Source organism: Girardinichthys multiradiatus, chromosome 3 (genome assembly GCF_021462225.1).
Source record: "Girardinichthys multiradiatus isolate DD_20200921_A chromosome 3, DD_fGirMul_XY1, whole genome shotgun sequence".
Lineage (NCBI taxonomy): Eukaryota > Metazoa > Chordata > Actinopteri > Cyprinodontiformes > Goodeidae > Girardinichthys > Girardinichthys multiradiatus.
Genome location: NC_061796.1, coordinates 13,973,005 through 13,985,619, shown reverse-complemented (window position 1 = coordinate 13,985,619; position 12,615 = coordinate 13,973,005). Strand labels below are relative to the sequence as shown.

At 45.2% G+C, this 12,615-nt stretch overlaps 1 protein-coding gene across 5 annotated transcripts in view; it reads right to left on the bottom strand.

The window, feature by feature from the left end:
• The window catches only part of si:dkey-33i11.1 (hemicentin-2), a 34,080-nt gene extending 24,369 nt beyond the window's left edge, over positions 1-9,711 (bottom strand). Inside the window, exon 1 of one of the 5 annotated variants that reach the window (XM_047358862.1) lies at positions 9,662-9,711. Coding sequence is in view for 3 of the 5 variants with exons in the window: in XM_047358848.1 (XP_047214804.1) it covers positions 5,318-5,906 (589 nt within the window). In the remaining 2 variants the exon portion in view is untranslated. Of the gene's footprint in view, positions 1-5,317; positions 6,780-7,582; positions 7,843-9,661 lie in introns of those variants that run through there. The other 4 variants (XM_047358855.1, XM_047358848.1, XM_047358836.1 and 1 more) reach the window with 4 other exon arrangements.
• Between the last annotated feature and the right edge of the window lie 2,904 nt (positions 9,712-12,615).

The window sequence follows — 12,615 nt, the reverse complement described above, 5'->3', positions numbered from 1 at the left end:
TGTGTTCAGCCATTCTTCATGTTCAGTCCAGAGGGTTTTCGACCAGGAGGTTATGAAGGAGAGGTAGACCCGATGAGTGTAAAGAGGGGCTAAAGGCAGATAGTTCTGAGTGCGCCATCGAGTGAATATGTTCCAAAACAGCTGGGCAAATGTCTGAGCTTGGTATTAATACATTCCTGCAGAGCTTCTCGATTCCGAAAAGCCAACGGGTAATTTGTACAGTTTCTGGTTGACAAAGTGTTTTTAGGCCTAGGAGTGTCAGGAAGGCGTGTGCGATTCTGCGCTGTAGCATTGGATCTTCCAGCGGGGATGACAAGGCCCCAGTCGGTGTGGTTGCTGTTTCGCTGGGATGCATCTGGTTTAGTGGACACATTCTCGTCACAATTTAACTATTTCCCCCAAAATTCCCAACGGGGAAACCAGGCTGGGCAACACACAACTCTTGAAGGAGCCTTGTGGATAACTTCAGGCTCCCAATAACCGTGGCCTTTAAACTGTACCAAGGGCCGACAGGCCCAGTCGCAATGCCACTCCGGGTCCCCTCAGTCAGGGTGAATCCAATTGCAGCGAATTGTACGGCGGATGAGTTGGTGCAGAATTCTCACCCATAAAATTACTCCTTCGTCAGTGAGTTCAAGGTTGGAGGTATGATTGATGAGTTGTTGGGTCATGGAGTCGTTTATCCATGCTGGGTTTCTCTGTAGAACCTTCTGCAATCTAGTGAAATTGGTTTTTTGGCTTTCACAAAAAAACATAGACTGGTTCTTTACGGGAAGGTATTCTGTCCAAGGCAAAAAGACGTTCAGAGAGGTTGTGTTCCAGCAAGTTTAGTTGGCATATTTTGAAGAACCATGAGCGACCTTAACATGGGTTAAGTTCCATGGTCCCATTCCAGCTTGGTAAAGTATAACTAACAAAATAATAATGCCGATAAGCAAAACAAAAAGCCTAAGCAAAGTCTTTAAACAAGACGCTTTATCCGTAATCTTTATCCGTTTCCATAGCTTGGGTCGAGTAGAGGGACTTGCGTTGTCAGGGTCGTCGGGAGGCTCTTCATCTTGGGCTTTAAAAGTAGCTAAATAGCAGAGGAATCATGTCTGAATAAGTTTCTGGCATGGTTGTCCTCGGGAATAGTCTGCTAATTCCAGTTGATCTGCTTCTTCAGTTCTGTCCACTCGTCCTTTGAGCAGGGTTTGATAAATAGGTGATGGGTAAGGCAATCCAGGTTCCAACCCCTTCCACACCCACGTCCACTGGTAGACTATCCAGTAGTCAGGTTGTATCTGTGATCCTGCAAGGGTATATCCGTCTATGGCCCGCCTTTGTCTATAGGTCTTGTAAGCCAAACCTACTTCTAATAGGATACAGATTGACGTGTACAATGGGTAGCCGTGAATCTTGAGTTCGACCCGACGACCTGGCCGAGCCGGAATGGTACAGTGTGGGTGTGGAGGGTTAGGGTAAACCGTGCTTTCTCTCACTGAAATGGGTAATTGGGTGTTGTTGAAGACATATCTGCCAGGTTGGTGCTCTTTTCCCTTGACTTCTTTTGACATAGAAGGTGATGTGGCCTAAATTACAGTTCTGGCCATTGAAACTTCATAATCCATGCCTTGTAATGGTTCTTGATAATGTGGTCCTCATCTGATTCCCAGAACTGCTCCTTTTACTTCAAGGTGGACTGTATTAAATATTTATGGCAGGCTTTCGGGCCCCTCTTGTAAGATTATAACTTGGGTATCCAGTGGGTGACGCCCTTCGTTGCCAGGCCAGGACATTTTGCGATATGAGAGGAAAAAGTTACTTACATTCCATGGCAAGGCTTGGTATTTTCCAGCATGGTCAGGCTTTTGCAGATCTGCTTTTCTATGATACTCTGTATTGGAGACAAAATAACTTTCTGAGGATGGATAAAAAGGGGCAAAATCTGCTCTCGGTCTGTCCAGTAGAACTAATCCTGATGGCAGTTTTAGATAGGGGATTCCCTGCATCAGGCCATTCCAGGTGTTAGGCCCAATTTTAACTCTGTCATCAGTGCAAGAACCCGATGGGGAATAACATTCTTCTTTTTGTGTTTTTCTTTTCCTTTGACGCTTGACAACTTTTGTCCATTTTCCTTGTCGGTCTGTCAATTTTTGTCCTTTCTTGTCCATTTCCACTTCTGTGGCAAAGAGGGCCAAGGCCAGGAATGTGAGCGTTTATTCCTGTATGCTGCTGCAACTTCGACTTTTCCAGGGTCTTCTTTTTGCTGTTCTGGAATGACTGTTATTGTTGCTCCGACGGTTTATGCACCTCTAAATGGGACCACAACCATTTGTACTGCCAGTTGTACCCTCTGGGCGGATCTAGGGTCAGTGGGTGTTTCTGTCCATTGAGCCACAGTACCTGGAATTTGTAGCACCCTATTGCGATGCCAGTTTTCAGAGGTTATGATGAACTCTCCCACCTTCTGTGTGGGTCTGGCTCCCTGGCTGCATCCAAACTGGTGGTGTAGTAGTATAGCCCTGTACCCTGAGCACCCCTTTCCTTGGGAGTGTCGAGCTAGTCTTCCAGGGGGAGGTCTGGATTTGCAAAGACTTCTAATATTAACTGTCCCCAGGTTGTCAACTCCCAGGGCCCAAACCATCCACTTGGCTGCACCTGTTGTTCTTCATTGTCAGGAGGTTGTTCCAGTGCAGTGCCGACACCCTCTGGACCCCGGTCTCTATACACTCGGAACACCAGGGGATACTGTGTGGTGGTTAAAGGTGGGCAGCTTACCTGGCCTGAGGCTGGATCATATGGCCAGGACTCCCTGATTGATGCTGTCAGCAGATCTGTTGGTCCCCCATCCAGGCCATCATTCAGGTGACCCCATCCTTCGGTTCCACATAACCCTTCATATAGTGGAGGAGCTGATGGTTGAGCTATTAATACCACACTGTCTTTCTATACAGTGCAGGCCTCCCTTCATCAGGATGCGGTTTAAAAGATCTGAGTGGATCATAAAATTGCTTTACTTGCCACCCTTCTGCTTGAACCACCTGCATCAGCCTTCCTGATCTTGTCTGGGCTCCGCAAGAGTCACAGTACTTTAGAAATGAACCGTCCCACAGGCAGGTAAACTCTCTTGGTCTTTCTTCACGCAGATCCCACTGGGTCACAAAGACCACTCTGGGGAGAGTGGTGATTCGGCACCCCCCACAAATGAAGATGTCTGTTACCTTGACGGGCTTGTATGGGAGTTTGTCTAACTCGTTGCCACTGGTGTTGTGATGTAGTGGTTTCTCTTGTCCTGGTAATTCCCAGCGGACTTTGAGCTGACTTGGGCCCGTGCAGATTGTGCAGCAGTTCTTGACCTCTCGCCACCACAGTATTTCATCTTCTTTTGACAAGAATCCTTTTTTAGCAAGTTCCCATTTCTTCAAGGCTCTTCGTGCCCAAAGGCCTGAAGTGGTTATTTGAATGGCAACCACCCCATATACAGTGGCCAATCTGATGTAGGGTGGCATGGTGCTTGGTTCACTGGCCATCTCTCTGGTTTCTGGTTATCCTTAGCTGAGAATTGGCTTGAGCTATTCAACTCCTTGGATCCCTCTCTTCTGTAACAACACTGTTACAATCTAATACTTGCTTGACAATGTCAGTGGTATCGTACTTGGGTTTCACTGCTGTCAACACAGGGTGATCTCGTGCTCTCACCCACATGCGTTGTCCCTCACGGAATGGCACCTTAGGCGTTGGCTTTCCTGTTTTCTCATTGGAGCTCCGCCCCACGTCTTGTGAAGAGAATGGTCGTTGGTTGAGTTCTGCTGCAGGGGAGGGTCTACTGACTCGATGTCTGTCAGTCAGTGCTTGCCCTATTTCTACAGCTTTGGTGCTCCAGTCACGAGAATTAGCATTTTTTGCTATCCAGTTTTTCACCAGACCTATTGTTGGACCACTTGTTTGCTGAATATTGGACCATTTGCACGTTGCTGGATGCCACTATGCGTTTACAACGTCATCGGCCATTTTGTACCGCAGGATAGTCTGTCCTACAAAATCCAGCGGCCACTGCGGCTGATATGACGGGGCCGTCCCAGGTCTGACGTCACAGGAAGCAATATAGGAAGGTGAACATTTGAAAGAAGCTCCTTTTCACGCTGGAGACCAGACCAGCAACTGAAGCGCATCATTCTGGAGAAGAGTCCCAAGCGGATTTCGTTCATTCTCCTTCATTGGCCAATGAAAAATTCATAAAAAGAGATTTCTGGAATAAGAAGGCCAGAAATTTCACTTTGCCGATCGAAGACGTGAGTTTAACACGTAACCACAAAAAAACCACGGAGTTTCAAGGAGACGGATTGCCACCTTGTTTTATCCAGTCGACTCCTGATGGTCAGATCATATTTTCCCCTTTCGCCAAGGAGGCCAGAGGACGAAGATTGACCTCTCTTCCTGAAGTTAACTGTGGACACACGTTAACTTCCAACTTTCCCCCTCCTTCTCTCTCCCTCTGCTGAGAGGTGACAATGACAAGTAAAACCCATCCTTTATTTTATTTATTTCTTAGAAATAGTCTGGGCAGGGTAGACGAGGTTTTAGTGCGATTAGAGTCGCCATTTAGAGTCTAACGTGTTCTGAATTGTATGTGCATGCCATTGTTTTGAAACTTGCTGGCACTTTCGGAGACCGTCGTGTCTCGCAAGTGTGTCTTTACCGTGCGAACACCTGCACGCAGGTGCGCTGTGAAACTGGACTGCTATAATAACCTTATGGTGAAAATCAACCATTTTCTTTGTCTTCAACTTTACTGCTTACTGGCTTGCCGCCAAAAGTTTTATTACCCTTTGTCCTCGGGGTTTACACCTTACACCTTGCTGGGGGGGAAGGTTTATGACTGTGCATCTCACTGAGCTACACTTTCTGGCGGGCTGTGCTCCCAAAGCTTCGTTCAGCACCATATTCCCTTGTTATATTATCACTTTTGCCATAACTGCTGGTTGATTGCACACGTACCCACTGCTGTTTTGCTTTATTTTGTTTAGTTAGATATTTTACCCCCTTTTTAATAATAATTCCAACACCTATGGTGTGTTCCACCACTCCGTTCGCTTGGGGAGTGTAGAGACACCAAGAGAGTAAACTTTCATTACTCCATATCTCTGGCACCAGTGATCAACCTGTGAGTTGCGAAAATGAGTCTCATTGTCTGTTCGCAGTTCCTTAGGTACCCCAAGGGAACTGCAGACTTGCTCCAGGATGGCAACGACACTGCTGCCGTTGGCTCTCCTTGCTGCACTTACAGTTACATACCCTAACATTGCGTCTACTAGCACCAGGAGGTATTTCTCACCTTTCTTCCCTGTTATTCCCATGGGGCCCACGACATCCATGCACACTGAGCCCCAGGGGATGGTGCTCTTGATGGTCAGACCTTCCAGCCGCTGTCCACGGCATCCTGCGTTGTATTGACCACATACTTCACAGTCCCGTAGTACGCACCGGATGTGTTTCATAGAGATCCAGAACTCCTGCTCTTTCAGTTCTTTACGGGTAGGCAGCACGCCTGCATGTCCTAAGGCCTCATGCACACTCAGTACCACCTCACCCACGTACTCTTCAGGGAGCGCCCAACCTTGTGGCATTCTGTCCCACTTTTCGATCCCGACAAAGACAACTTTTCTCTGTTGAACATAACGATCCACCTCATCGTTTCCATGCCAGTGAACCCCTTCTCGGGTATGAGCCTTCTGGTGTTCCACTTCAAGCTCCAGGCTCATCCTCAATTCGGCAATCTTCTTCCACAGATCGTGATGGGCCACTAACTTTCTTTCGGTGCTTTCAAATCCATTCTCTTCCCAAATGGATAAGTCTTCGTTCAAGGCTTGTGCACAGTAGTGGCTGTCTGTGATTATCTTTGCTGTCTTGATTCTTCTCTTCATCTTCTCTATTCCCTCCAGCACTGCTGTCACTTCTCCTGCCTGTGCACTACCGGGAGTTTTACCTTTCTCTCTTGACCGTGCTGTTTGAGAATAAACACCCAGTAGGCCATCTGATCCAGTCTTTTCTTCGACCCATCAGTGTATAGGACCCACTCTGGCGGCCTTTCCTTCAGACAGCTCTAAGATTTTATTTTTTTTTGCTGGCTGGTTGTGCTGGGCCAATCTCAAGGTCGGGGTCCAGCAGGATGTCTTCCCATCTTCCCCACCTTGTATTGGTTGCTTTTGTGCTTTCCACCGTTCCTTTTCTGAGATACTTGTGGACTTGGCTCTGAGTGATGACTTTAATCTGCTGTCCTTGTGTTAGGTCTTTTAAGGTGCTCCAGTATCTAGCAAGCACTGCTAACTCTTTTTCTTCTTGGGGGAATTTCTTCTCTACATATGACAAAGTGTAACTCCACAACGTTACTAAACCCCATTTTCATTGCTCACTTTCAGCATGGAGTCCTCATCTTCACAGCTCATCTCGGCTACCAACTTTTCAGTCAAGCTCCTTGGCTCCAACTTCACAGCTTCTTGGATTGCTCTTTTGAGCTTTTCCAGGTCATTCTGGTTTGATGCAGTCCATGTCCAGTTTTCTTTGTCATCTTTTCTTCTCCTTCTCACTTCTTTAGGCAGGCATATAATGGCTTAGCATATCTTTGATAATTAGGAACATGATCTCTCACATAGTTGCAGAGTCCCAAAATCTTCTGTAGATAATTTTCGGATTCAGGTGGTGGATTTGTGCCAGCTTCTCTCGATACCCTTCTGAGAGTCCCAAATCTGTTGTCACTTGGAATCCGAGATAGTTCACCTGAAACTGTCCAAACTGGCATTTCTTGAGATTCAGCTTCAAACCTGCTGCTGTGATTCTCTCCACCACTGTTTGCAGTCTCTCTAGGTGCTCCTCTTCGGTGTCGTCTGCAATGAACACATCATCTATGTACACTGTTGCTTCTAGGTCAACCAAAACTTCCATTACAGCTGACTGGAAAACATTAGGGGAGTTCTTGTACCCCTGAGGTAACATTTGCCACACATAACTCTTGCCTTTGTGTATAAATGCTGTTTTGCCATGTGATTGCTTTGTGAGTCTGAGGGAGAAAAATCCATTTGCTAAGTCAATGCAGGATTTATATTTCTTGACTCTTAATGTCTTCAATGCTCCTTGGGTATTGATTAGGCTGGCTCGGTTTGCTATGGTTCTTTGATTGAGGGCCTTGAAGTTGATTACTGGCCTCCAACCTCCTCCTGCTGACTCTGGTTTCTTACCGCTTGAATTGGACTGTTAGTGATGGGATTTAGCTCTTCTCTGATGATTCCTAGAGCGCTCAATTCTTTTACTATTTTATCAATTTCTTCAACAGCACCCGGGTTCAGGGGGTACTGTCGAACAGGTGGATGCACTCCCCCTTCTATGAGGTGCACATACTTCAGTCCCAAGTCTCCACAGTCGTTCTTGAACCGGGCCACATTAGCTGAGGTGATGATCTTCCGTAGCCTCTCTTTCCCAGCCGGGGAGAAGTCACTTTCTTTCAGCTTCTGTTAAGTTTCTTCTGGCACATCTACTGACATCTACTGCTTTGTACCACTCTTGAGCCCCGGTTCCACTCTGAGTCGATCCTACTTTTACTAACCTTGACCGTAACTGGCTCAGCCTTTGAGATAGAGAGCGGCGCTCTCCCCATGGTTTGTTGAGTTCTTTCAAATCTGTGATGGTGATGAGGTTGTATGGACCCTTCACCCAAATGATTCCTTGCCAAGTCCCATACAGCATCTCTTCTACCGTCCCGTTGGCAAATTGGACTGTAAGGTATCCCGTTGTCTTTAGGCCTCTGCAAGTCATGGATACTGTCAGGTTTAACCAACCTAACAATACTTATAACAACATAAAAAGAAAAGAAAGACAAAGTATTAGTTCCTTTTACTTGCTTTGCGAGGAGAAACGGTCAAGATTTGCTCAGTTACAGATCTCGCACCGCTCTGAACAACATCTGTCCGCCTCCTCTTTTTATTGTCTTTCGGGGGTCCCTAGTTTACAAAAACATTGTTCTCTAAAGGATGGGGGAAATCAACAACTGCATCGTAGACAGGTCATAAACAGCTTTATACATTAACAACACATTTCCCACAGTCTCCTCCAACTTGTAGGTTCAGTTGTGCCTTTTGTTGAGTGTAATCAGCCTTCATCTTTATGACCTCCTCAACTGGACTGCTTCCTTCTCTGCTAGTTCAGCTCCTATTTATGATCTTTGCCTGCAGACAAACTCACACATCCTTTACTCACACATACATTATGAAAAGTTATATAATCAAATAGTCAAGTTAATAAATAGGAGAAACTATAAGACAAATCTTTATTCAATTATTCTAACATTTCCCCCCTGTTTGTCTTATATCTGCTCATATTCTCATATCACTTAACAGCCACTTCTGTCAGATTTTTTAACTGTAAGATTATTTTCATGAGTACAAAGACAATTATACTCAGAGGTACTTACTGACATTTAAATCACAGAATCATATAGAAATGGATCTGCATACAGGCCAGAAATGTGGTCAGTCCCATCCTCGTCATCTTCATCATCCTGATGTTTAAATAACGGATAGAGTTGTGTAACTCTGTTTTCCATTTATCTAAATATTTTAATTTTAATATTTTAATTTGATCCTGTGCTTCCATAAATTTCCAATCTTTACATTATTATTCATTTTAGTGTATTTAAATCACCCTTTTCCCATTTTTTTATTTAAATTTGGTCCAGCATATAAATACCTAGGGTATTCTAAATACTGGATCATTCTGCTCAGTAGGGTGACAGAAAAATCTCCTTTTGTGGTAATTCTCACTTCAACTCTTTCGAGTGGAGAATTCTTGCCTTTGCTTCCACAAAAGTTAGTCACTTACAATCCCACTGTTTTTGGTATGAGGTAAAACCTAGTGGTTTAAATCCTCCATTTATTTCTCACATACACACATTTAAACACGGATTTTACTTAGTATTTTTTGTTGTTTAAAATACTTAGACGCAGATTTTACTTAGTATTTTTTGTTGTTTAAAATACTTAAACGCAGATTTTACTTAGTATTTTTTTGTTGTTTAAAATACTTAAACGCAGACTGCGCCGTTCTGGAAACACGGAATTTTAGTATTACTTTCTTAATACTTAAGAGGACTCTGTCGTCCCCTATAACCTCGGAATTTTCAGTATTTTCCCTAATACTTTAAGCAGAACTCCGGCGCACTGCTGTTAACCTTGGAATTTTCAGTATTTTCCCTAATACTTTAAGCAGGACTCCGGCGCACTACTGTTAACCTCGGAATTTTCAGTATTTTCCCCAATACTTTAAGCAGAACTCCGGCGCACTGCTGATAACCTCGGAATTTTCAGTATTTTTACTAATACTTCAAGCAGAACTCCGGCGCACTGCTGATAACCTTGGAATTTTCAGTATTTTTACTAATACTTCAAGCAGAACTCCGGCGCACTGCTGATAACCTCGGAATTTTCAGTATTTTTACTAATACTTCAAGCAGAACTCCGGCGCACTGCTGATAACCTCGGAATTTTCAGTATTTTTACTAATACTTTAAGCAGAACTCCGGTGCACTGCTGTTACCTGTTAGGGCCTAGGATTCACAGGGTTTGTTTACTTCACGCAATGACCCCCAGTCATTCGTCACACTTTTGTTTTAAATCCAGATTCAACTCACCACTTTGTCCTCTCTTCTCTCTCTCAGAGTTCCGTCAGCCGAAATCCAGTCCCGGAAAGGGTCTGCGTGTCTTCCTGATGAAGACAGCCGTGCGCACGGTCTTTTCCTGGAGTCCACCGACCCGCTGGAACCATCAGGCGTAGTTGGAATCCGGCTCTCGAAGGACCAAATTAATGTCAGGTTTAACCAACCTAACAATACTTATAACAACACAAAAAGAAAAGAGAGACAAAGTATTAGTTCCTTTTACTCGCTTTGCGAGGAGAAACGGTCAAGATATGCTCAGTTACAGATCTCGCACCGCTCTGAACAGCATCTGTCCGCCTCCTCTTTTTATTGTCTTTCGAGGGTCCCTAGTTTACAAAAACATTGTTCTCTAAAGGATGGGGGAAAACAACAACTGCATCGTAGACAGGTCATAAACAGCTTTATACATTAACAACACATTTCCCACAGTCTCCTCCAACTTGTAGGGTCAGTTGTGCCTTTTGTTGAGTGTAATCAGCCTTCATCTTTATGACCTCCTCAACGGGACTGCTTCCTTCTCTGCTAGTTCAGCTCCTATTTATGATCTTTGCCTGCAGACAAACTCACACATCCTTTACTCACACATACATTATGAAAAGTTATATAATCAAATAGTCAAGTTAATAAATAGGAGAAACTATAAGACAAATCTTTATTCAATTATTCGAACAGATACCTCAGCCCCGGTGTCCACTAGATAGGGTTCTCCTCCCACCTTTGTGTAGATTTCGTCCCCCTCTAGTAGGCATTTTCCAGGGTGACTCGCGGCCATGTCATCATTAATTGGCTGGCCCCCCGGTCCCGGAACTGCGGGACTCGAAGAGGGCCTTCTTTTCTTCAGAGGACAGTTTGTCGTACTCCTCCCTAGGGAGAAAGGTGCTTTTCTTTTGTGGGCCTTGCGATGCTGGTGGTCTGTAAAATCTTCTTTGCGGTTCTTCTCTTCTCTGAAGCAGCGGTCTGTTAGGGGGGTTGGCTGGAGCTTTCACACTGGCCTTAGTTGGTGGTTTGGCCCCATTGTCCTGTCTCTTTCTTTCTTCTTTCTTCATAAAACTGCCGCTCCAGATCATAAGAGATTACTGCTTGATCCATCTGTGGAACTGTTGTACCCTTCATCGGCATTTTGGCAAAAGCGATCTCTCCTCTCCTCCCTTTGGTTACTTCTCGGAGGGCCTTCACATATCTAGCTGGTGAGATTGTTTGCTTAAGCACATGCCACACCGGTGCAAGATGCTGACCTCCATCCATGTGCAGTCTAGCCCTTCTGATCTGGGATTCTTCATCATCCATGTCTTCCAACACTAACCTCTCATAATGACTTTGAACTGTTTCTTGTTTGTCTAAGGGATGTGCTGTTACATGGCTCAGCCACAATTTTTTTGTTTCGTCTCTTTCAGTAGCATTGGTAATCATCGGCCACACATCTTTCATGTAACCTTCACTACTCTCTTCGAATCTTTTCTCTCTAACTAAGGTCTTGATATTTTTGTACTCACGAAAAACATCAGCTTCAGGGCTGGATGCCGTGGGTTGTTCAGACATTTTCCCTAAGGGCTTGCTGTTGGAGCGTGGTGCTGACGGCAGTGGAGGTTCTTCCTCTTCTTCCTTTGCTGATAGCTCATCAACCTGTCGCTCGATCTCTTGTGCATACTTATGCTGCTTTCTTTAGTCTTCTTAACATCACATCATGCACAACTCCTACATAAGCGATTCTGAACTTGCTGGTCAGGAGCTGATAAGTTGCTAGGGTGTGGTAGGATGGCATCATTAGGATGTTGGCCCATTCCCCAACTGTTGCTTTTACCCTGAGTTCGACTTTGTCTTCCAGGCTGTCAGCCCATACAGCAGGGATGTGGTAGTCTCTCTGTCCAGCTTCTGGTATGTATGCTCGACGGCCATCATTCGCTTGTACCGGCCCCCATGTCAGGTCTCTGGCCATTCTTTCTGAGACCCGGTAGATGTCAAACACTTCCACTGCTTTCTTTTCTCCTTTTCTCTGTCCTACTTTGAGTGGTTTGTGAGGGGTTGCCGGCTGCACTGGGTGTTGGCCATCCGTTGGAGGTTTCCCTTATGGCGCTCAAGGGCTGCCGATAAGAGGGCTTCTTGCCTCATAGTCTCTTGCAGTTCTTGTCTGGCCTGAACAATCTGTTGAAGGATTTCACTCTTCGGCCTTGTGATGTATGTGGTAATAGTTGGTCCTTGGCTGGGTTCAGCTCCTCTTGGGTCTTGCTCTTGTTCTGACTTGTCACCCTCTCCTTCACTCTCTGTTTCTTTTGTTAAATCATAACTTGGTATCTCTGAGTCAGCTCTGTGGTCTTTTCTATGATCCGGTCTGCCATACTCACTACACTCCTCAAGCAAAGTCTCTTTGTCGTCATCTTGGATGGCTCGGAGCTTTTCTTTGAACTGGGTCATCTTTCTGGTCTCTATTTCATACTCTTTCAACCTTGCCGTGGCTCTGGCGTTGGGGTTTGTGAGATACCCGTTCAGTCCAGACTCACTATAAACCATCTTTACAATGGGGTCATATTTTTCGGATGAACTGTACAGTGACACCAGTTTCCCCAGTCCCAAAAGTTCAAGGAACCCTGTCCACCACCGTAACCATCGACTAATTTCTTCCTTCCTCTGGACTGCCTTGGGGCATGGTACCATGACCAGTCTATATCCATGTCTTATCTCTGAACAATAACATGCTTCAGCTCTTTGGAGGTGGTATGTTAACTGACTCTCTAGTACGTCTTTCGATTGCTCTTTGTTGAAACTGAAGAACATTTTCTTTACCGATGAAGCCCATGTTGAATATCCGTCCCCACCTAACAGCAACTCAGTAGGTAAGCGGTGTAGCTCTAACGGTGTTGATGTCGGTTGTTCTGTTGACGGGAGTGGTCCTTCAGCTCCCCGCTCCGTCCATTTCTGCATCTCACTCT